We start from the raw sequence: 21,607 nt of genomic DNA on the forward strand, positions 1-21,607 counted from the left end.
TCCAGGCCAATTGGCTGTGAGAATCAGCTGTGTCTACAGTGGGAGAACTTCTGTGCTGAAGACACCCGTATGAGGCAAGACTTGCTTCAGTGGGGCTTTGGTGCTCACTGAGTCTGCCCCGAGTGTGTCCCTTATGGATCTGAGGAGTTGTAATCTGGATGGTCCCACTCTGACCACCGCGCACCCTGGCTCCTGGATCTCTAAGGAGGTGCTAATCTAGCCTCTGCCTGAGGCTACCCAGCAGGAGCTCAGCTGTGAAGCAATGCAAGTTGCCAATGGGGCCTTGGGCCAGCTCCAAGATTGCAAAGGGCCAGGCCTTTCATATGCAAAAGCCAGAGCATAGCTTGGGCAGGGCAGGGGTTCTAGGGGATCAACTGGGCAGAGCAAGCAGCTATGTCCGCCCTCTGAGGCCCTGATTCTCAGTGTCCCGGCAATCGCTGCAAGCACCTCCGAGACAAAGCTGCCCTCAAGTTCCGACCAATACCAGACAGTCCAGCTTCTCCCGTATGAGTCTGGGTCCCCAGAGACTTGCCTGGAACTGGAGCTCAGAGCTTGAGACTCCCTACCGATTGAAAAAGACAACCGTGTCCTCAGCTGCCAGCCCTCTCTGTGTGTGCCTCCGTACCTCTGTACTTTACTTTCACACCACACCTCCCGAGTCTTGGTATGCTTTTCTCTTTCCTTCTAGTTGTAGAATTTCCACTCAGCCAGCCTTCCTGTGGTTCTGGATGATGTCGGTTCCGTCTTTTAGTTGTATTCTCGAAGTGGTTGTGCTAAGCAGCAATCTCCAGTGTTTACCCATTGCTATTGTGCATTTTAACTATAAAATATAACAATATAAGAATTTTTTGCTGGCTTTGTGTAATGAATAGACCTGATTTTGGGATTTTAAGAATAGTCCACACATAAAACTTTTGAGTAATTAAACTGTTTTTAAAATATTTCAATATGAAAGTTCACTGTTGATGGTGGACAACAGGAGGCAGCCGATCGATGTCTCTCTCTCATCGATGTTTCTAACTCTCTATCTTTCTCCCTTCCTCTCTGTAAAAAATCGATAAAATATATTAAAAAAAAAAAATACTTCAATATGAAAGTTCACTGTTGATGGTGGACAAGCTAATCATAATATTTGTTTTCTCCATGTCATTCTAAAAATGGAATTAACATATTTATGTATTTTTTCAACATTACTTTATAGTCAGGCTTTCTTTTTGTCATATAAATTATATTGATTTTTTAATAAACAAGGTTGACTGTATTATAAACAACAGTAATGCTAATATAAATATTGCCAAGAAGATTATAAACCATGGTGACTGATGTATAGGTAATGTTGATGACAATATAAACAATAGGATACAATTTAAATAATGCTTATGCTAAAATCAACACTTTGGGATGCTTTAAGTTCTGACCAATAGAATTTTTAAAGTAGTTTATAAGACTTGGCCAAGTTTAATATTTAGATAAATAATTAATCAAACTCAGAATTTTATGGCCACTGCAGTATTTATCTAATGTTTATTTAAGTAGTAATGTGAGTTTTAAATTCAAAATTTTAGATTTCAGTTCTACGTAGAGCTCATTACTCTTGAATATAATTGGAAAACACAGCTGCTTTCTTTTTGTACTCTGAGGTGAAAATAGAGGCTTATTTCTATTCACTAGAATAGACAGGTTTTAAAAAATGAATATGTATTTGGCCTAATCCAATTGTTTTCACATTATGTTATTTATCTATAATAATAAAAGCGTAATATGCTAATTAGCCTGGACAGCCGAACGAGCTTCTGGACGTCCTGCCTGCAGCGGCAGGGGCTGAGGCAGAGGCGGTTAGGGGCGATGAGGCAGGCGGGCGAGCAGTTAGGGACGATGAGGCAGGCAGGCAAGTGGTTAGGGGCAATTGGGCAGGCAGGCAGAGTGTTTAGGGGGATTAGGCAGCCAGGCAAGTGGTTAGGGGTGATCAGGCAGATAGGCAGAATGTTTAGAGGCAATCAGGCAAGCAGGCAGAGGCAGTTAGGGGCAATCAGACAGGCAAGCAAGCAGTTAGGGGTGCGCTCAGGCACAGGGGAGTTATTAGGGGCAATCAGGCAGGCAGGAGGACATCCCCCAAGGGATCCTGGATTGCAAGAGGGTGCAGGCCGGGCCAAGGGACCTTCCTCACATCCCCATGCATGAATTTTGTGTACCGGGCCTCCGGTGTGTTAAAGGGGAATAGGAGGATTCTTTGAAATCTAAAGAATATGAACTTACACTGAAACTGTGTGCGTACATATACTCTACTGTTTATGGTGTATTTCTCTTAGATCTGAGAATTGGTATTATGTACTCTATTGGGGCTTCATGAAAGATGCTTAGAGGTTGTGTTAATGGTATCTAAAGAGAGCATGCTTCATATTTTTAGTAAAATGCCCTTAAAGTATATATTTTGGTGAAAAGTGCCTTTATTTTATAATAGACAGTCTTCACAAAAACCATGTAAATGCCTTTTTATATTTGAATATAAGACAAAATACTATACTTGTGAATAGATTTCTTTTGTGAGACATATCTTTTTTTAAAAATATATTGTATTGATTTTTTACAGAGAGGAAGGGAGAGGGATAGAGTTAGAAACATCGATCAGCTGCCTCCTGCACACTCCCTACTGGGGATGTGCCCAAAATTAAGGTACATGCCCTTGACCGGAATTGAACCTGGGATCCTTGAGTCTGTAGGCTGATGACACTCTATCCACTGAGCCAAACCGGTTAGGGCATGTGAGGCATATCTTAAAGTACTCATCAAGAACAGACTACTAAAGTAAAATATAATTACAATACGTGTTGCCTAATTTTTTAAAGCACTCAGTGCCCTATACATAGATGGTTTGCAAATAAAATTTGTGGCTGCTTGCTTAATGGTTCCTTTTTGTTTACACTTGAAACATACAAAAAAAGATGAGTGAGTTTTGCCTGCCACTTAACAACTGCTTCTGAAGTATAGTCGTTAGTATTTCGGACTCATTCTGTAACTGTATTTTGTTAGTTCACAGCGAGTACACTGGATGACGTCAAGAACTCTGGCAGTAGTAGTGTCTTACCGGGCAGTTCTGTGCGAAGTTCTGAAATACCTGCTGTGCCAGGGGATACGGTGTGCGTCTCAGCCAATCAGCAGGATGACTCACCTCCTCTGCATACAAATGAAGAGAGATTTTCAGGAGAGAAAGCAAGGATAGAAAGTGAAATGGACTCTTCAGATATTTCAAATGTGAGTGCTGCTAACTTGGTAAGAACAACTTATCAGAATTATGAGTGAATTCATTAAAGCAATAACCTATTATTAGGCATAAACCCCAATAATAAATTGTATTATGTATTATTTTACCCTTTACAAAGCACTTTTTTTACAAAGCATTGTATGTATGATTTTATTTTAACATTTTACTTTTATCAAACTTCTTGTTTTGTAGAGGAAGAAAATGAGAATGTGAGAGTTAAAAAACTTGCTCAAAATCTTTCAGTTTGTATGTGTTTTTTAGTCTAGCATTAAGAAACTGAGTCGATAGCAAGTCTTGCCTGCAAATGCAGCTCTCTGATAGGTGGGAAATGGTGCGTGCTGGAATGAGTGTTAAAAGTTCTCTTCACAGACTTCAGACAGTGCGTGGAGGCGGTGTTCAAGATGAAATTTATGTATCATTCCCATTGTAGATTCTTTAAAAATGCACTGATTTGTGATTATTTATAGGTGTGTATTTTTGGATGAGTACTTCTGCTCATATTTTCCTATTTCCCACATTAGTATTAAGATACTAGATCTGAGGATAGTCCAGAATAGGTCATACTAGTTTTGTTTATAAAATAACTTTCAGAAGAAATAAGCATATATAAAAAGTTGTTGTGAAAAATTATTCAAATGTGCTTTTCTAAATGGCTACCATCCTATATAATAAAAAGCTAATAAGCAAATCAATCGAATGGCAGAAAGACCAGTCACTATGACATGCACTGACCACCAGGGGGCAGGCGCTCGATGCAGGAGCTTCCTGCTGGTGGTCAGTGCGCTCCCCTGTGGGAAGCTCAGCCAGAAGCCGGGCTCACGGCTGGCGAGCGCAGTGGCCGTGGTGGGAGCCGTGGCAGTCGGACAGTCCCCTGAGAGCTCCCAGACTGGGAGGGATGATCTCCCCCGCCCCCTGAGTGCAGGAATGTCATGCACTGGGCCTCTAGTATACTATAATTTCTTTAAAAACTTAGTGCCTCCAGGCTTTTTCCATTTACATCTTTTGGCCAAACCTTAAATACACGGCCCCACCTAACTGATAGCCTAATTAGTCTGTCTCCACTTTCAAATTCTCCTAGTTCACTGTCATTATGGTTATCAGTTCAAAGCTCAGGTTTAATTAAATTACTTTCTTGTCCCGTAATTTCAGTGAGTCCTTATTTCTTACAGATTAAGTTCAAATCCTTTTACTTACTATGATACGAGTTTCCTCTTCGACCATTTCACCTCGACCCCCTCGTCTCTCCTACCTTCTTCACTCCTCTCAGCGGGCCATTTCCTGAATACACGAGCCTTCAGTTCTCCCTCACTTCTCTCATAAAAGACCTCCGTCAGGATGGTCTTCCTAAAAGCCCATCAGCAACTTCTGACTCACATCACAGACTTCAAACCTGTCCCCAGTGAAATTTCTTTTATCAACTCAGATTTCATCACTTCTATGAAAAATAACCTACCCACTCTTTGAATAGTCACTTTTTTATCTGCCTTACATTATAGTAACTTGTAAATGTTCTTATTTATAACTATATTCATATTGCAAATTACATGTTACTCACCATTACAGTCCTGGGAATCCCAAGTCTCTGAGTCCTTACCTACCAGCTGCATAGCACATACTTACTCAGCGGAATTGGTGTGTGAGTGCTGGATTTATGGAAGGAAAGAGAAAAACCTCAGCTCTCTGTGGATAAAACCCTCATTTAAATTGGATTAAATGCTATATCAACAGCCAGTATTATTCATTACATAATTTTCTCTAAGTCTATATGTACTCATTTGGAATTGCTTTGAGTGAATTGTTACCATACAAAGTTTAATGTGGATTTGCATCAGGAAGAACAGTTTGTAAGAGCTATTTTCAGCTCTAACAAGGAAGTGACAGTTTTAAAATTTTAGGAGAAGTATTATAACTTATCTCAAACACTTGCTAGGTCATTTTGTTGTCACTTATGTTACTTTCTTTTGTAACTTCCAGGCCTATTCAGAAAAAATAAAAGTAACTTTTAGTTTTGCTTGCTGCTAATTTTCTTGTGGCTAAGGTAGAAATGAAAATAGTTTCAATATTGAATTGTCTCTGTATTAAAATATTATAACATCTATTTCATATTAATCTTTTGTCCATGTGGGCCAATTTCATTAGCTCTTTATTAGGTTCAGGCAGGAAAATTATGGCTATCAAATTTGAAATAAATATTTGCAATTAAAAAAAATTAGTGCCTCATCATACTGCAAGATGCTGTCAGCAGATGATAATAGGACAAATTATACTTCTGATAGAGAATAGCATTAGATACAGATGAAACCATATGGGTTAAGGGAGAAATAAGGTTGATAGTAACAAGAAAAAAAATACTTAGATTCCTTTAGTAAGGAATAAAGAATAATTTGTTTTTCTAACTTGGATTTTTTAGTGTGAATGGTTTCAAAGGTTGAATATCATTTTAAGTATAACAAGTACTGGATTTAATATATGGGGTAGAAATTGGTCATATTTAAATTTTTTTCTTTTCATAGACACACAAATGATGTATGCAGATATTTATTGGAAATTCACAGTGTGAAATAGTAAAACTTACATGTGGGTAATGGAATCATCACTTCATCCTTAAGGTCTCTCGTATGTAACGTCTTCTCAGGTCTTCAGAGACTAAATGGAAATGTACTTGGGCAAGATACAATTGAGGAAATAGGCTCATGTGTGAACTTACTTTTTGTGAAGTTAAATATTTCAGCTTTTCTATTTGTATTTTTTTAATATATTTTATTGATTTTTTACAGAGAGGAAGGGAGAGAGATAGAGAGGCAGAAACATTGATGAGAGAGAAACATCAATCAGCTGCCTCCTGCACACCCCCCACTGGGGATGTGCCCGCAACCAAGGCACTTGCCCTTGACCGGAATTGAACCTGGGACCCTTCAGTCCGCAAACTGACGCTTTATCCACCGAGCCAAACCGGTCAGGGCTACTATTTGTATTTTTACATTGCTATTAGTTGTAATATCTGTGTGGGACGTAACAGCAGTCAGCTTCTGTATTCTAGGGTTTATAGAGAAAAACTTTATGCTGTAAAGAAATAGACTCTCATCTAAACTCCCTCACCCCATTGAATTCCCAGGGAGAGTGGTTGTGTGGGGCCGAGGGTAGAGAGACGAGGTGGGAAGGAGGAGGGGACGCTCTCAAGGAGCTAGCAGAGCCAGGGTTCTACTCCCAACCCATTCATTTTTGAGCTGGGGCTAAGCATTGGCATTTTTAAATGCCTTTATTGCGGTATAATTGATTTTTAGTAAACTTCACATATCTGAAATATGTAAGCTGATAAATTTTGATATGTTTATAACTATGAAGTCATCTCTACAGTCAGGATAATGAACATATTGATTGCCCTTAAAGTGTCCACTTTCCCCCCTTGTCATGCCCACTTTCTGCCATTCCGTGTACCCCTTCCCAGGTCGTCATTCTCCTGCTGTCACTGCTTATTGATTGGTATTTTCAGAGCATATGTCAGTGGAATAATGTAATCTTTCTGCGGCTTCTTTCACGCAAGCTTACTTGTTTTGCATTTCATTCATGTAGTTGTGTATTAGTTCATTCTTTTTTATTGTCTTTAGGCCTATTCTGTTGTATGCATGAAACACAGTATATTTATTCATCCGTTCGTTTGATGACATGTTTGAGTTTTTCCCAGGTCCACTGTTACGAAGGCACCATAAACATTTGTCTTTGTTTTGAACACATATTTTCATTTCTCTTGGGAAGACAGGTCACTTTTGTAGATAATATTGTCCAGGTCTCCTATGTTTTTGGTACTTGTTCTATCAGTCAACAGAGGGATATGGAAATATCTGAATATCACTGTGGAGCTATATTTGTATATGTATTTAGCTTACCATGGGGATTTATAAAGTAATGGTTCTGATCTATATTACTTGTAATACATATATCTAAGTTAGGTATCATCAACATTACATAAATTCTTTCTCTGTTTCCCTTATTGTAAAACTGGAGGCCCGGTGCACGAAATTTGTGCACTTGGTGTGTGTGTGGTGGGGGCGGGGGTCGCTCAGTCCAGCCTATGCCCTCTCGCAGTCCACAAGGAGTGGGCCTAAGCCTGCAGTTGGAGATCACACTGACCACCAGGAGGCAGCTGCCCCCTGGTGGTCAGTGCATGTCATAGTGACTGGTCGTTCCACCATCTGGTCGATTTGCATATTAGCCTTTTATTATATAGGATTATTATATAGGATGGTGTCCCTTAATTTTTAAGATATTTGATCTATAACTTTTGAATTTTTTGGCATGCAAATGAAATTGACACTGTGATTAATAGTAACACCTGTTATTTATACAACTTCACAGTTTCTCATACACAGCAGTCTGGTAAGGAAGGTAAGTTGTGGATTACTGTACCATGTTATGAAATACAAAATGGGCTCTTGCTTTTAAGAAACTTTCAAGTCACACAGCTAGCGAGTGGTTGAGCCTGGACCTGAGGTTTTATAATTCTAGAACAATGCTATGTTCTGTATACTGTTGGGTGTGTGATTAGAATATAAAGAGTGAGATAACTACTGAACTTGCCAGTCAAGTGGTGACTCTTCATGCTGTTTGTTTTTAACTTTGCAGTCCATGGCAGAAGTTCTCGCTAAAAAGGAAGAGCTAGCAGATCGCCTAGAAAAGGCCAATGAAGAAGCCATTGCTAGTGCTATTGCTGAAGAGGAACAATTAACTAGAGAAATCGAAGCTGAAGAAAACAATGATATTAATATTGAAACTGACAACGACAGTGATTTTTCTGTGAGCCTTTAGAATTTTATAATTGTTCAAAAAGTATATTCAAGAATAAAATTCTTACTGCCAGAAGGACCTAGAGTTCATCCAGTCCTATTTAAAATGACTTTTAAATTATCTTCAATAACTGTATTATTCTGTGTGATTAAGACAAACAATAAATAATTGCAATTCTTATGTTAGCACTTTAACATTATTAAGAGTTTTTAGTACAATGCATTTGACAAGTTAGAAGTTATTTTCTTTTTACAAATCAAGAAATTGAATCTCAGAAAGTAAGAACTTAGCATTCCTCAGATTGTAATTGCAGAGATTGAAGAAGAATATGAGGAATTTTACTGTTTTCATTCTAATAAAAAGCAAACGATACGCTGCTTCGCTGTCACTAAGTGCTCAGCACACTCAAGTATGTTGATGAGAGGGATTTCTTTCCTTTTTTTTTTAAATGTATTTTATTCATTTTTTACAGAGAGGAAGGGAGAAGGATAGAGAGGTAGAAACATCCATGAGAGAGAAACATCGATCAGCTGCCTCCTGCACATCTCCCACTGGGGATGTGCCCGCAACCCAGGTACATGCCCTTGACCGGAATCGAACCCGGGACCCTTGAGTCCGCAGGCCGACGCTCTATCCACTGAGCCACACCGGTTAGGGCTCTTTTTTAAAAAATATACTTTTATTGACTTCAGAGAAGAAGGCAGAGGGAGAGAGAGAGAGAAACATCAATGATGAGAGAGAATCATGGATCAGCTGCCTCCTGCACGCCCCACACTGGAGATCAAGCCCACGGCCCTGGCATGTGCCCTGACCAGGAATTAAACCATGACCTCCTGGTTCATAGGTCGATGCTCAACCACTGAGCCACACCTGCTGGGCGAGAGGGATTTCTTAAAGAATAATCTTGAGCTGTTCTAATGTATGATCTGAGTATGTCAGAATGTATGTAGTACTAGTATACTATATTAGTGTAGTATAGTTTATTAGAGTGTGCTATAATAGTATAGGCCAGTGGTCGGCAAACTCATTCGTCAACAGAGCCGAATATCAACAGTACAACGTTTGAAATTTCTTTTGAGAGCCAAATTTTTTAAACTTAAACTACATAGGTAGGTACATTGTCATTAACTTAGTTAGGATACTCCTAAGGCTTAGGAAGAGCAACACTCAAGGGGCCAAAGAGATGCATGTGGCTCGTGAGCCGCAGTTTGCCGACCACGGAATAGGCCAATATGTTTCTTTTAATATATATAGCTAGATATATAGATAGATTATATCTATATCTATATCTGCATCTATATGTATATCTATCTATCTATATGTCAGAGAGGAAGGGAGAGGGGGAGAGAGATAGAAACATTAATTATGAGAAAGAATCATGGATCGGCTGCCTCCTTCAGGCCCCTACTGGGGATCGAGCCCGCAACCTGGGCATGTGCCCTGACTGGAATTGAACCGTGACCTCCTGGTTCATAGGTCAGTGCTTAACCACGCTGGCCGGGCCCAGTATGTTTCTTTTAAATTCACTTGGTTTGTCTCTGCTGTTAAATGACAAGTAGATTTGTCTTCCTCTTAAAGTGTTTACACTATGGCGTTTTTAACTTGGTTATTATTGTGACCGTAAGAGTTCTGTGCTTTATGCTAGTTTGGAGCTAGTTATTAGATGAAATGTACTAGCACAAGCTGGGACAATTTCATATGCAGTTTACTTTTTAAGGTTATAATTGTGTTCAAATATTTGTTTTTGAATTTTCCTTATTACATTTTAGGCCAGCATGGGCAGTGGAAATGTATTTTTCTGTGGTATGTCTATGGACTGGAATGATGTCCTTGCGGATTATGAAGGTATTGTGTGTGTGTGTGTGTGTGTGTGTGTGTGTTTTGTGTTCAGGTAGAGGGGTCTAAAGTAGATGATCTTATTACACAAACTTCTATGTAAAATAAAAAATTTGGAGTAAGAATGCTGATGCCTTTTAAAAGTCTGTTTTAAATGTTAGTTTTATAGAACTACGTGCTTAAACAGTAACAGTGGTTTCTTTTTAATGAACAGCTCGTGAATCTTGGCGCCAAAACACATCCTGGGGGGATATTGTCGAGGAGGAGCCTGCAAGACCTCCAGGACATGGAATTCACATGCATGAGAAACTTTCCTCCCCATCTCGCAAAAGGTCTGGCCGCAGAAAACTTAAAATACTTCACAGGAGGGAAACTAGCCACTCTCGACTGTTAAACAGAGTTGCTGAATACCATTTTACGGCACATGAGTCAGGACAGTTCAGATTCTTTGAAAAGTGACAGTGTTTTCCTGAAAAGTTAGACCGAAGTTATTTTTGTGTACTTTTTGTATTTATTTTTAGAACTTTGAAGACAAAAGAAAATACTTTTGGTTTTTCCATGTAAACATTCGTGTCGCTGTTTATTTGCTTGTATTAATAGAACAATTGCAGAGTCTAAGAAGAAACATGAAGAAAAACAGATGAAAGCACAGCAGCTAAGGGAGAAGTTACGTGAAGAGAAAACGTTAAAGCTTCAGAAATTGTTAGAAAGGGTGAGTTTTTAATATTTAGGAAATTATGATAGCCTTCCATTGATGGGCTCTTTTCAAATTGAACTTTTCTTGTGGTCTGAGAGAAGCTAAAAGAACTATAAAAACAACGAAATATTCTAGGAAACAAAGTATTTATGTCAGTTGGATTACAGAAGGTTACCTGTAAAAAGAGTTTTCAATTCCCAAATTAGCTGGTAAATTCTTGTGTTGCAGCATTGGCATGGATTATTTTTGCCATTTTCGTTGCAGGGTTTCCTTGGGGAGTCTTGTGCAAAGTGTAGAAGACTTGGTAGGACAGTTTTGAGCCTCATATTGTAAAGTTTGAATAATTGGTGCAGTAATGAGAATTATAGGCGAGATCCTTAAGAGTACTTAGAGCAGTGTTACTTCTGATCAGTGTTGCATAGTGGAAGGAACACGGACCCTAGATGGCCAACCAGGCCAAATCCTGGTTTTGCTACGAAAGATACGGTGCCTGGAGCAAGTTACTTTAACAATACTGGTTCCAGTTTGTTTATCTGTACAGTGAAATTGTAATTATTAACCTGTTGTGGTGACTAAATGTGGCAAGTGTGTGAAACAGCAGCACGCTTCTAGGATGGCTGCTGGCTGATGCTCAGTTTGTTGGTGCCTGCATGTGGCAGATGGAGGTGAGGGCTGTGTTAGTTACGTGTTCTGTGTAACAAATGCCCTCAGAACTTGGCAGCCTACAGCACACATTTATAGCTCACAGCCTCTGGGCATGGGAAGGGGGTGGCTGCCTGGTGACTTCCGCTCAGAGGCCCTCACGAGGTGTCGTCATGCTGTCGGCGGGGGCAGCCGTCACTGAGCTGGCGGATCCACGTCCAGACTCCCCTGTGTTTACGGCAGCTTCAGGTCCTCTTGTCAGCTGGCTGTAGACCTCCGTTCCTCACTTTCTTCATGACACGGCTGCCCGCTTCCCCCAAGAAAGTATCTGAGAGAGAGAGAGGAGGAAAGAGCAAGTAAGCTGCCAGAGTGAAAGTTGCACCATTTTTTATAATCTTTTTCTCAGTATATAATACAGCCTCCACTGATTGGGAGATCAGTTCTTGGAACTGTGCATTAGAGGTCCTCTGGTTTAATTTTCCCACCAATGTAGGTATCCCTTCCACTACTTTCATTGATAAATCCCACCTTGTATTTGCATAAAAGGTGTTGTTTCAACACTGTTACATACATGCTCTCACTGATCACCATAGTAACTGTGGGAGATACAGAGTTCAACAGGTACTGAGCCCATTTCACAGATGGGAAAACAGTGTAGGAGAGGCTAAGTGCTGCTTCTGGGCTCACCACCTCACTTAGGGCTTTGAGGATCTGTCCTCTGGATTCTATCCATGCTGTTCCTGTGTCATACTTTTTTAGGTGTTTACACACATAATTATGTAGCTCATTCATGTTGAGCCAACATCTGATTTTCTATAATTTATTCTCATTGGTGCTGGATTAGATTTCCTAGAGCGGAGTCTTTTACTTTTTGAAACTGTTCTATGGATTTAAAGGAAACTTTTATATCTATTTTTGTTCTTCTGGAGGCTCTTTTTCCTTCTTGTGCAAATGAATGTAATTTTTCAGACTTCTCACCATTTTCCATTCTCACGGATAAAATTACTTAATTGTCTTGATTTGGTTACTAGAGACATTAGGTTTATGAGGCTAGCAAACACACACTGCTTTAATGAAAGCTTACTCCTAGTGCAGTGTAATGACAGCAGGTATTTCAGCTGAGCCATGTCTGATGCACAGCACTAAGATTGGTACCTGTACTGACTCAGTCTTGAAAACAAGCCAGTGAGTTAGATTATGAACTCGAGCAGGCTGCCTGTCGTCTGCTCCACTAACGCTTCACTCACAAGCACTGAACTGTTCGTCAGCGTGCGCTCCTGTGAGTGACTGTGTGCTGAGAGTGAGGCTGCGTTGCTCCACTGTCTGCAGGAGAAAGATGTCCGGAAGTGGAAGGAAGAATTGCTAGATCAGCGCCGCCGGATGATGGAAGAGAAATTGCTTCATGCTGAATTTAAGCGGGAAGTGCAACTACAAGCAATTGTTAAAAAAGCACAAGAGGAAGAAGCTAAGGTAAGTACATAAATCTTAGGTGCTTTGAGCATTGAATTAGTTACCCAAGTCCTTTTCAACAATTGTTATTTAAAAAACTAATGTTTATCAAATGTCTATTCTGTCTAGAATAACAGCATTTTACAGGCTCATTTTAAGCTTGTTAGGTGCAGTATCTTGTCTTTATAATAATCCTATGATGTAGCCCTAGCCGGCTTGGCTCAGTGGGTAGAGCGTCGGCCTGCGGACTGAAGGATCGCGGGTTTGATTCCGGTCAAGGGCATATGCCTGGGTTGCGGGCTTGATCCCCAGTAGGGGGCGTGCAGGAGGCAGCCAATCAATGATTCTCTCATCATTGATGTTTCTATCTCTCTCTCCCTCTCCCTTCCTCTTTGAAATCAATAAAAATATTTTAAAAAATAATCCTTTGATGTATATATATATTTTTTACAGCTTTATTGAGGTATAATTGACAGACAATAGATAGCACATATGTAAAGCATCAGTTTGATGAGTTTTGACATGTATATATTCCTGCAACTATCATATCATAAAAATTTTAAACAATTCCATCACCCTCAAAAGTTTCTTCATGCTTTCTTGTAATTCCTTCCTTCCTCCCTCCAACTGTTCCCATGCAATTTCTGACCTGCTCTTTGTCACTGTAGCTGTAAACATTTTCTGGAATTTTATATGAATGGGATCATGCAGTATGTACTCTCTCTCCTCTGGTGTCTTTCACTTAGCATAGTGATTTTGATTTTATCCATGCTGTTGTGTATATCAGTTACTTTTTCATTGCTGAGAAGTATATACCACTGAATAGAATTACCATAATTTGTTAATTCAGCAGCTGTTGATGGACATTTGTTTTCAGATATAACTGCATTGAATATTCATGTACCAATATTCATTCATGCAGATGTGTGCTTTTATTTTCTTGGGTAAATACCTGAGAATGGATCATGATAGGTTCATGTGTCCATGTTTAACTTCTTTTGTTGTTGTTAATCTTCACCTGAGAATGTTTTTTTCCCATTGATTTTAAGAGAGACTATAAGGAGGAAGGGGTGGGGGGGGGGGAGGGAGATACTAATGTGAGAGAGACACGTTGATTGGTGCCTCCTGCATGCTCCCCAACCAAGGCCAGGGATTGAACCTGCCATCCAGGTATGTGCCCTTGACTGGAAATCAAGCTGTGTGTTTTTTAAAACATATTTGTATTGATTTCAGAGAGGGAGAGAGAGACAGAAACATCAATGATGAGAGAGAATCATGGACCGGCTGCTTCCTACATGCCCCTCTACTGGGGATCAAGCCTGTAACCTGGGAGTATGTGCTTGACTGGAATCGAACTTGGGATCCTTCAGCCCGCAGGCCAACATTCTATCCACTGAGCCAAACCAGCTAGAGCTGGATCTGTGTTTTGTATATATTTTCTCTCAGTCTATAGATTGCCTTTAAAAAAATGTTTCTGTTGATTTTAAGAGCAAGAGAGAGGAAAGGAGAAGGAGAGAGATGGAAATACCAATGATGAGAGAGAATCATTGATCGGCTACCTCCTGCATGCCCCACACTAGGGATCGAGCCCTCGACCCGGGCATGTGCCATGACCAGGAATTGAACCTTGACCTTCTGGTTCATAGATCTATACTTAACCACTGAGTCACACCTTTTGATTTTTGTGACAGTACCTTTTGAAGTCTTATAAATTGATAAAATTCAAAATGTTGACATTTTTCTTCTATACTTGGTGAGTTTTACATCCTATTTTAAAATCTTTACCTAAACCTAAGGTTACTAAGATTTTTTTCTCAAGTTTCTTTCTAGAAGTTTGTAATTTTACACTGAGGTCTGTATTCCATTTTGAGTTGTGTTTTGTATATGGTGAAGGCGAGGGTTAAAAAGTTTTACCGTCTGGATAACTAATGTTCCAGTGCCAGTTGGAAACCCTTTCCTTTCTGTGTCGAATGGCCTTGCTGAAAGGCAGCTGCTGTGTGTGTGCGCGCCTGCGCGGGCTGTTTCTGTCTGAGGCCGCATTGGTAGTGACGGTTCCTGGAGTCTGCTGCCGTCAAAGAGCGTAGCTCAGCCTTCACTTTCCCATTTCACGCCCCCATTTCACTGTATGTTTCTTCACGCCACCACTTCACTGTATGTTTCTTCACGCCCCATTTAACTGTGTTTTCTAGCTTTAAAGAACGAAAACGTTGCCCTAGCCGTTTTGCTCAGTGGATAGAGCATCTGCCTGTGGAATGAAGGATCCTGGGTTCGTTCCCACTGAAGGGCCTGTCTCTCGGTTGCAGGCCCCGGCCTGGCCCGCAACCAGTCGATGTGTCTCTCTCACATCGATGTTTCGCTCTGTCTTTCCCTCTCTCTTCTACTCTCTCTAAAAATCAATGGAAAAATATCCTCGAGTGAGGATCAAAAAAAGAAAGAATGAAAGGTTCGACCCCAACTGACTTTTTTCAGCGTTCTCATTAGCTACACTTTACTCATAAACACTGCTGTCAAGTTTGTGGACTCTTAAGAATCAGTATACATGAAGTTGAGGGTGCAGTGCGCACAGTTCAGTGCCTTGGACCTAATTGTCATTCACTCGGTGTAAGTTGAAGAAAAATGATTTGTTAATTAAGGTTTGTCTTCAGGTTTGTCCAAACTCCTTAGAACACATATATATAACTGTTTTAATCTTAATGTAATTTGTATGGTTGCAGATCATAAGGACATTATGTAGAACTTTGTAAGATGGTCTCTATGAGAATCCTAATTTATGTATTGACCTAAAATACTTTCTGTGGCAGACTTTTATTTATTTTACATCAGTTCTTACTAAGGCCTGTGGATTTATTTTATAACTGTATTATTATCCATTTTTGAGGTAACTATTGAAGAAAACACTCATAGACTATTACACTTTTGTTTTAGGCCTTTACACTGGTTTATGTTATAACGTAAAGACGGTTAAGTTTATTTGTGTGGTGTACCCCAGAATTAACTTCATTTGAAACTCACTGTTTTTAATGAAGGTAAATGAAATTGCTTTCATAAATACCCTTGAAGCCCAGAATAAACGCCATGACGTTTTATCGAAATTGAAGGAATATGAGCAGAGGCTTAATGAGCTACAGGAAGAGCGCCAGCGAAGACAGGAAGAAAAGCAAGCGCGTGACGAAGCTGTCCAGGTAGGGTTTTATTTGGCAGCATTTATGGGCACCTGCCACATCGCAGGCATAAAGGGGGCGTGGCCAGAGTCTTCCTGAAGCTGCCGTAACATGTGCGCAACTGTGAAACCAAGTACCGTGGTGTCCAAGAGGTTTCGGAAGGCGTAAGAGTGAGGAGATGCCTGTCTAATTCCTTTGCCGTAGGGCTATGTTCTTTATTTGTAAGGATACAGGTTCACTTTATAAAGCCATGCTTCACTTATTGACATATTCATGGAATCCCCCCCTGTGCAAGATGCTTTCATGGAGTAGGAAGTTTCCCTCTGACCAAGGTCCTAAGCAGTGCATTCCCGTCACTTAAAAACCACAGCCGCGGATACATGGAACATCCACCTATAAAATCTGTGAACTGTGCTTTCTTCATGACGTTTTGGTATTTCTAGAACCATTTCTAAACACAGGGCTGTAGAAGTGATTAACCATAAAATACTTACTAGGTTCTTGTAGAATATGAATAGTATCTGCTGAACATAGCATTTATTCTGATCATTATGTGTAACTCTGGTAAAGTACATGAAAACCAGATATCACTGATGTTTGATTTTTGTTTCAATTCTGTGAAGCAAACTTACTGACAAGCCAGGGATCTCCACGGTTTTAACATACACGTTTATCTCAAAGCTCTGTCGTTTTCATTTTTCACATAAACCTAACACCTTTTAAAACATTTCTGACATTAGGAACGAAAGAGAGCCCTGGAGGCAGAACGGCAGGCCCGGGTGGAAGAGCTGTTAATGAAGAGGAAGGAACAGGAAGCGCGGATTGAACAGCAGAGGCAGGAGAAGGAGAAGGCCCGTGAGGACGCCGCCAGGCAAAGAGCGAGGTACCTGTTGTGATTGTGATCCTGACAGACGTTTTGCAGGGGGTCAATAGTCAAATCAAGTCTTAAAGGCACTTGCTGTCGTGTAGATGTTTTTAGAAACAGTCCAAGTACAGAAATGTCCATTTCCAGGCTTTATAGCATCATGTTAAAGTGAAAACCTTTTTAACCTTTCTGTTGGATGGAAAACATGGTATTTCAAAAATGTATTGGTTGCAAGAAATAGAGTTTGATTCTGGCTGGCTTGATTCAGCAAAGGGGGTTTTAGGAGCACGTTGGGAGCACAAGTGGTAGGAGCTGCGAGGACCAGGCTTGCAGGGGGTCGGGCGTCGGAGGCCAGGCCACAGGAGCCACAGCGTGGCCTTGCGGTAGCAGCAGTCTGGTCAGCGTGCTGTCACTCTGGTTGTGATAAGTGACCTTCGACCATCCCTTTACTTTAAAATCAGTTGTTTAAGATTCAAAGACCCAGGAAAAAGCATGTAATTGGCCAAGCCTGAGTCCCTTTTGGTTGGTATGTACCTTGCTGACATGTGAATTTTTTTCTGACCTGTTAATTGTGTCAAATTTGGTGCATGTGAAAATATACTTTTCTTTGGTGTATGTGAAAATGTACTGTCCAAGACTAATAATAAGGCTGAGTAACTTTTTGCGTACTTAGCAGCTACTAAAAAAGAAATTGTCTTTCTATCTCAAACCATACAATAAAATCAACTCTTGGTGACTGTACCGTGAATACCCTATTGTTCTAGTGCATGTTATCGAAAAGTCAGAATTTCCCTGCTGCTCTGGAGCCTTCGGACAGGCATCAGGTTTCCTCGGAGGCGTGGCTCTGTTGGTGGCTCTGTCTTTGTCTGGCGGTTACTTTCTTTTTTTTTTTTTTTTTTTTTTTTTAAATATATTTTATTGATTTTTTACAGAGAGGAAGGGAGAGAGACAGAGAGTTAGAAACATCGATGAGAGAGAGACATCGATCAGCTGCCTCCTGCACATCTCCCACTGGGGATGTGCCCGCAACCCAGGTACATGCCCTTGACCGGAATCGAACCTGGGACCCCTCAGTCCGCAGGCCGACGCTCTATCCACTGAGCCAAACCGGTCTCGGCTGGCGGTTACTTTCTTTATCCTCGGATTTAATGATCGGAGCTCGGTAATCGTTTGGGACCTAATGCTGTTGGGACGGTCTCGGCCCTCTCACCTTTCTGTGTGACTGTGATCTGTCTAGGTTGGTTCTCTTCATGATAGGTTTTCATCAGATTTGGGAAGTGTTTGCCCTTATTTCTCCAGGTATTTATTTGCTCCTCTGAGTTTTAGTAGTTTCTCAGATTTCCCATGGTTTTGATGACCCTGACAGTTTTGTGAGTGGTCAGGTATTTTATACTGTTGCTCAGTTAGGATTTAATTGATGTGTTTCTGATGGTTAGATTAGGGTTATGGTTTCTGACAGTAGGATCACAGGGCTAAATGTATATTTCTATTCTTTTTTAAAAATATACATTTTATTGATTTTTTACAGAGAGGAAGGGAGAGAGAGAGTCAGAAACATTGATGAGAGAGAAGCATTGATCAGCTGCCTCCTGCACACCTCCTTCTGGGAATGTGCCCGCACCAAGGTACAGGCCCTTGACCGGAATCAAACCCGGGACCTTTCAGCCTGCAGGCCGATGCTCTATCCACTGAGCCACACCGGTCAGGGCTAAATTTCTATTCTTAACATGTCAGAGGTTCATGCTGTCCGCTGGACTTACCTCGGAGTTTGTGGGCCTTGGTCACCCGGGGAGGAGGGTCAGGTTTCTTCCTTGTGTGGTGACTTTAAAAATTTCCCTCTGCTGTCCTCCTCGGAAGCGAGCCCCTGAGCAGAGCCCACACCTGTCGAGAGGAGAACCACTGCAGAACATACTTGCAGTCTGTCCTCTTCATTCATTCATTCATTCATTCATTCATTCATGTCAGTGTGGACTGTTGATGTCTTTTTTGTCCTTCCAGTTATATGCTAGTATTCCGTTATTCACTTTCTTGCTCACTTGTTCCACGTTGACACTGGGTGCTCTTTCCTCTGGCCCCTGTGTCCCCCGACGCACTCAGTGGTTTCTCGGCGCGGCCTTCCTCTCCGACGCTGCACGGCGCTCCAGGCCCATCGTGTTCTCCAGGCGCCACCCCCAGAATCAGCCGTTTGTTCAGGGGTCCTCGTTCCTCTTATTGGAATGCTGTTGTAAACTCTTTCTTTTCTCTCTTGAGAGTCCCTGTTTGCTAAATCATTGTCATAATATTTTTCTTTATTTTGGCATACTTTTAATTATCTGAACATGTTTATAATAGCTGTTTTGCAGTCTCTGTCTGCTAACTCCAACATATGACTTCATTCAGAGAGTTTCGATTCACTGCTTTTTTCCCAAGCATGGTCATACTTTTTTGTATGTCTCATAATTTGTTTGGGATCGTTTCCTCCTATTCTCTGTGTGAGTTCATGCCTTTTCCATTCGTTTGTTGTGGTTTTACTGGCATATTTAAGTGACAGTCTTGGAGCTAATATTTAAACCTCTGCCTGGGTCCAGAAACCTATTTCATAACTAATAATTTCTGCTGCTTTCCAAGCACTTAATGAACAGTATGTCTGGGACTTAACAGGCGCTTAGAAAAATAAGTTTAAAAAACAATAACCCTTTAGAACAGTGGTCGCCAGCAGGTGGTCCGTGAGGTCCGAAAGGATGGCGACCGCTGGTGTAGAAGAGAGAAGCCTAGGAGCCCTCATTGTGTTGTCTAACCTGCGGTTGTTCCTCCCCTGGTGCGCACAGGGACAGGGAAGAGCGACTGGCGGCTCTCACGGCGGCTCAGCAGGAGGCCATGGAGGAGCTGCAGAAGAAGATACAGCTCAAGGTGGGCACGTCTCCTGTGAGAGCTTGGAGCTGCCATGGGGCATGGGATTACATTGTTATTTGTTGGATTAATTGTATAGAAAATTGAATTAGTTTGTATTCCTGATCTTTTGATAATGAGAAATATGATTTCGCTACCATCATATTGGCCGTTTCAACTATCTGAAAACTAAATTTTAGTAAGCAATTGAGGAAAAAAAATAACCACATTTTAACATTTCTTGTTTTTACTGAGCAGTGGTTATTATAAACTAGAGGCCTGGTGCACGAATTCGTGCACGGGTGGGGTCCAGCCGGCCCGCCCTGATCAGAGCCTGTCGGGTGGGGGTGGTCTTATCTGGGGCGGGGCTGCCTGGGAGGAGCTGCGGGTGGTTGGCAGGTCGGATCCGCCCTCTGGTTGAACTCCTGGTTGAGGGGACAGTTAGCACATTAGCCTTTTATTATACGGGATGAGGTAGTTTCACTTGGTTTTAGTGCTTTGGACTTGCATGTTTGTAGTTTGGAGACACGATAAACTTACGTTTTTTAGAAAATGTTCGCCATCAGTACTGCAGCTTCCGGCAGTACGAATACTTCACATTCTGCCACAACTCTTCCCATGTTGGCTCCTCACAGAGATGGTAAATTCTGTACGTAGGACACCACACTGCTATTTGTATAGTCCTAGAACGTTATCATTCATATACGTTTAGTGAAGTAAATACTTATGGAGCCTGTGGTAGGCATGGGAATAGAGGTGAGTAAGACGTGACCATGAATTTCAAGAAACTCATCCTTTAACGTGAGCTTCAGATGCCGAGCACACAGCTTCCATGTGGACGAAGGTTACACAGAGTGCTGCTGAGGTACAGAGGGGGTCCTCAGTCCAACACGAAGGGTGAGGGGAAGGAATCCTAGAGAGTAATTCCTGAGCTGAATCTTAAAAGAAAAATGAGTTACATGTGCAGGAGAATGGGTAGTTAGATGGGATGCCATTTCAGCCTTATGAAACAGTATGAGGGGGAGTCAGAAGTTGGAAGTAGTGTAATTTAGCATGTTTGTTTTGTTTTCTGGGAAGTCACTGGAGGTGTAGGACAGTTAGCAGCGTAGTCGGTGTGGACAGAGGCCTGATGTGCTGGAGATCAGCTTGGTCTTTACCTGTGGGTCACCATTCCCCCAGGGTGATCCAGGAAGTGCCTCTCAGAGGTGTGCTGTGTGTAGTGAGTGTGTCAAATGTTGTTTATTGAGTCATAGCTCACAGACAGTGACATACTACAGGCTACATAAAGTCAATTTTAAAAACCTTTTTAGCTTTCACTTCCTATTTTCCAAGTTTATTTGACCATGGAACCTCTTCCACAAAGCACTTACTAAGATCCCATGTAGCTCCGTGGAGCACATTTAGGAAATGTAACTGTACATGCAGGAGATATTAAAGGTCTTTATGTAAATTCTTGTTCTCAGTGTTCACGTTAACATTGAATTATGACATTCTGCTGTTATTTTAGAAGGCCTAATAGAAATATTTTTTCAAGTTATCAGTATAATTTGAGTAATTTTTTATATTCTCACACTCTGACTTCATCTGCAGCATGATGAAAGCATTAGAAGGCACATGGAACAGATTGAACAAAGAAAAGAAAAAGCTGCTGAGTTGAGCAGTGGACGACACGCCAATACTGATTATGCTCCCAAACTGACCCCTTATGAGAGAAAGAAGCAGTGTTCTCTGTGCAATGTCCTGGTGGGTTGTCATTATCAATATTGTGAAGCTAGAACTTATTACTAGAGTTTCAAGTATGAAAATGTACTCTCCCCATTTTTTTTCTTCACTTTTTTTTAAAATTAAATATTTATTATTCAGATTATTACAGTTGTTCCTCTTTTTCCACCCATAGCTCCCCTCCACCCAGTTCCCATTAAAATATCAAAAAATTACTAACTGTGTAGACCTTATCCCCCCCGTCCTTATCCACCCCCACTGTCCTTGTCCATAGGTGTACGAATTTTGTCCAGTCTCTTCCTGCACCCCCCGACCCCCTT

General features: G+C 41.0%; 1 protein-coding gene across 1 annotated transcript in view; it reads left to right on the forward strand.

Moving 5' to 3' along the window:
* Positions 1 to 21,607, forward strand: part of SCAPER (S-phase cyclin A-associated protein in the ER) — a 149,143-nt gene that overhangs the window by 23,892 nt on the left and 103,644 nt on the right. The window contains exons 10-19 of the mRNA XM_015566174.1: positions 3,031 to 3,270; positions 7,886 to 8,056; positions 9,817 to 9,892; positions 10,098 to 10,215; positions 10,484 to 10,595; positions 12,552 to 12,692; positions 15,698 to 15,853; positions 16,573 to 16,715; positions 19,505 to 19,586; positions 21,156 to 21,308. Of these exons, the coding sequence (XP_015421660.1) occupies positions 3,031 to 3,270; positions 7,886 to 8,056; positions 9,817 to 9,892; positions 10,098 to 10,215; positions 10,484 to 10,595; positions 12,552 to 12,692; positions 15,698 to 15,853; positions 16,573 to 16,715; positions 19,505 to 19,586; positions 21,156 to 21,308 (1,392 nt within the window). The remainder of the gene's footprint in view (positions 1 to 3,030; positions 3,271 to 7,885; positions 8,057 to 9,816; positions 9,893 to 10,097; positions 10,216 to 10,483; positions 10,596 to 12,551; positions 12,693 to 15,697; positions 15,854 to 16,572; positions 16,716 to 19,504; positions 19,587 to 21,155; positions 21,309 to 21,607) is intronic.

The sequence above is a fragment of the Myotis davidii genome, unplaced genomic scaffold (genome assembly GCF_000327345.1).
Source record: "Myotis davidii unplaced genomic scaffold, ASM32734v1 scaffold1622, whole genome shotgun sequence".
NCBI lineage: Eukaryota > Metazoa > Chordata > Mammalia > Chiroptera > Vespertilionidae > Myotis > Myotis davidii.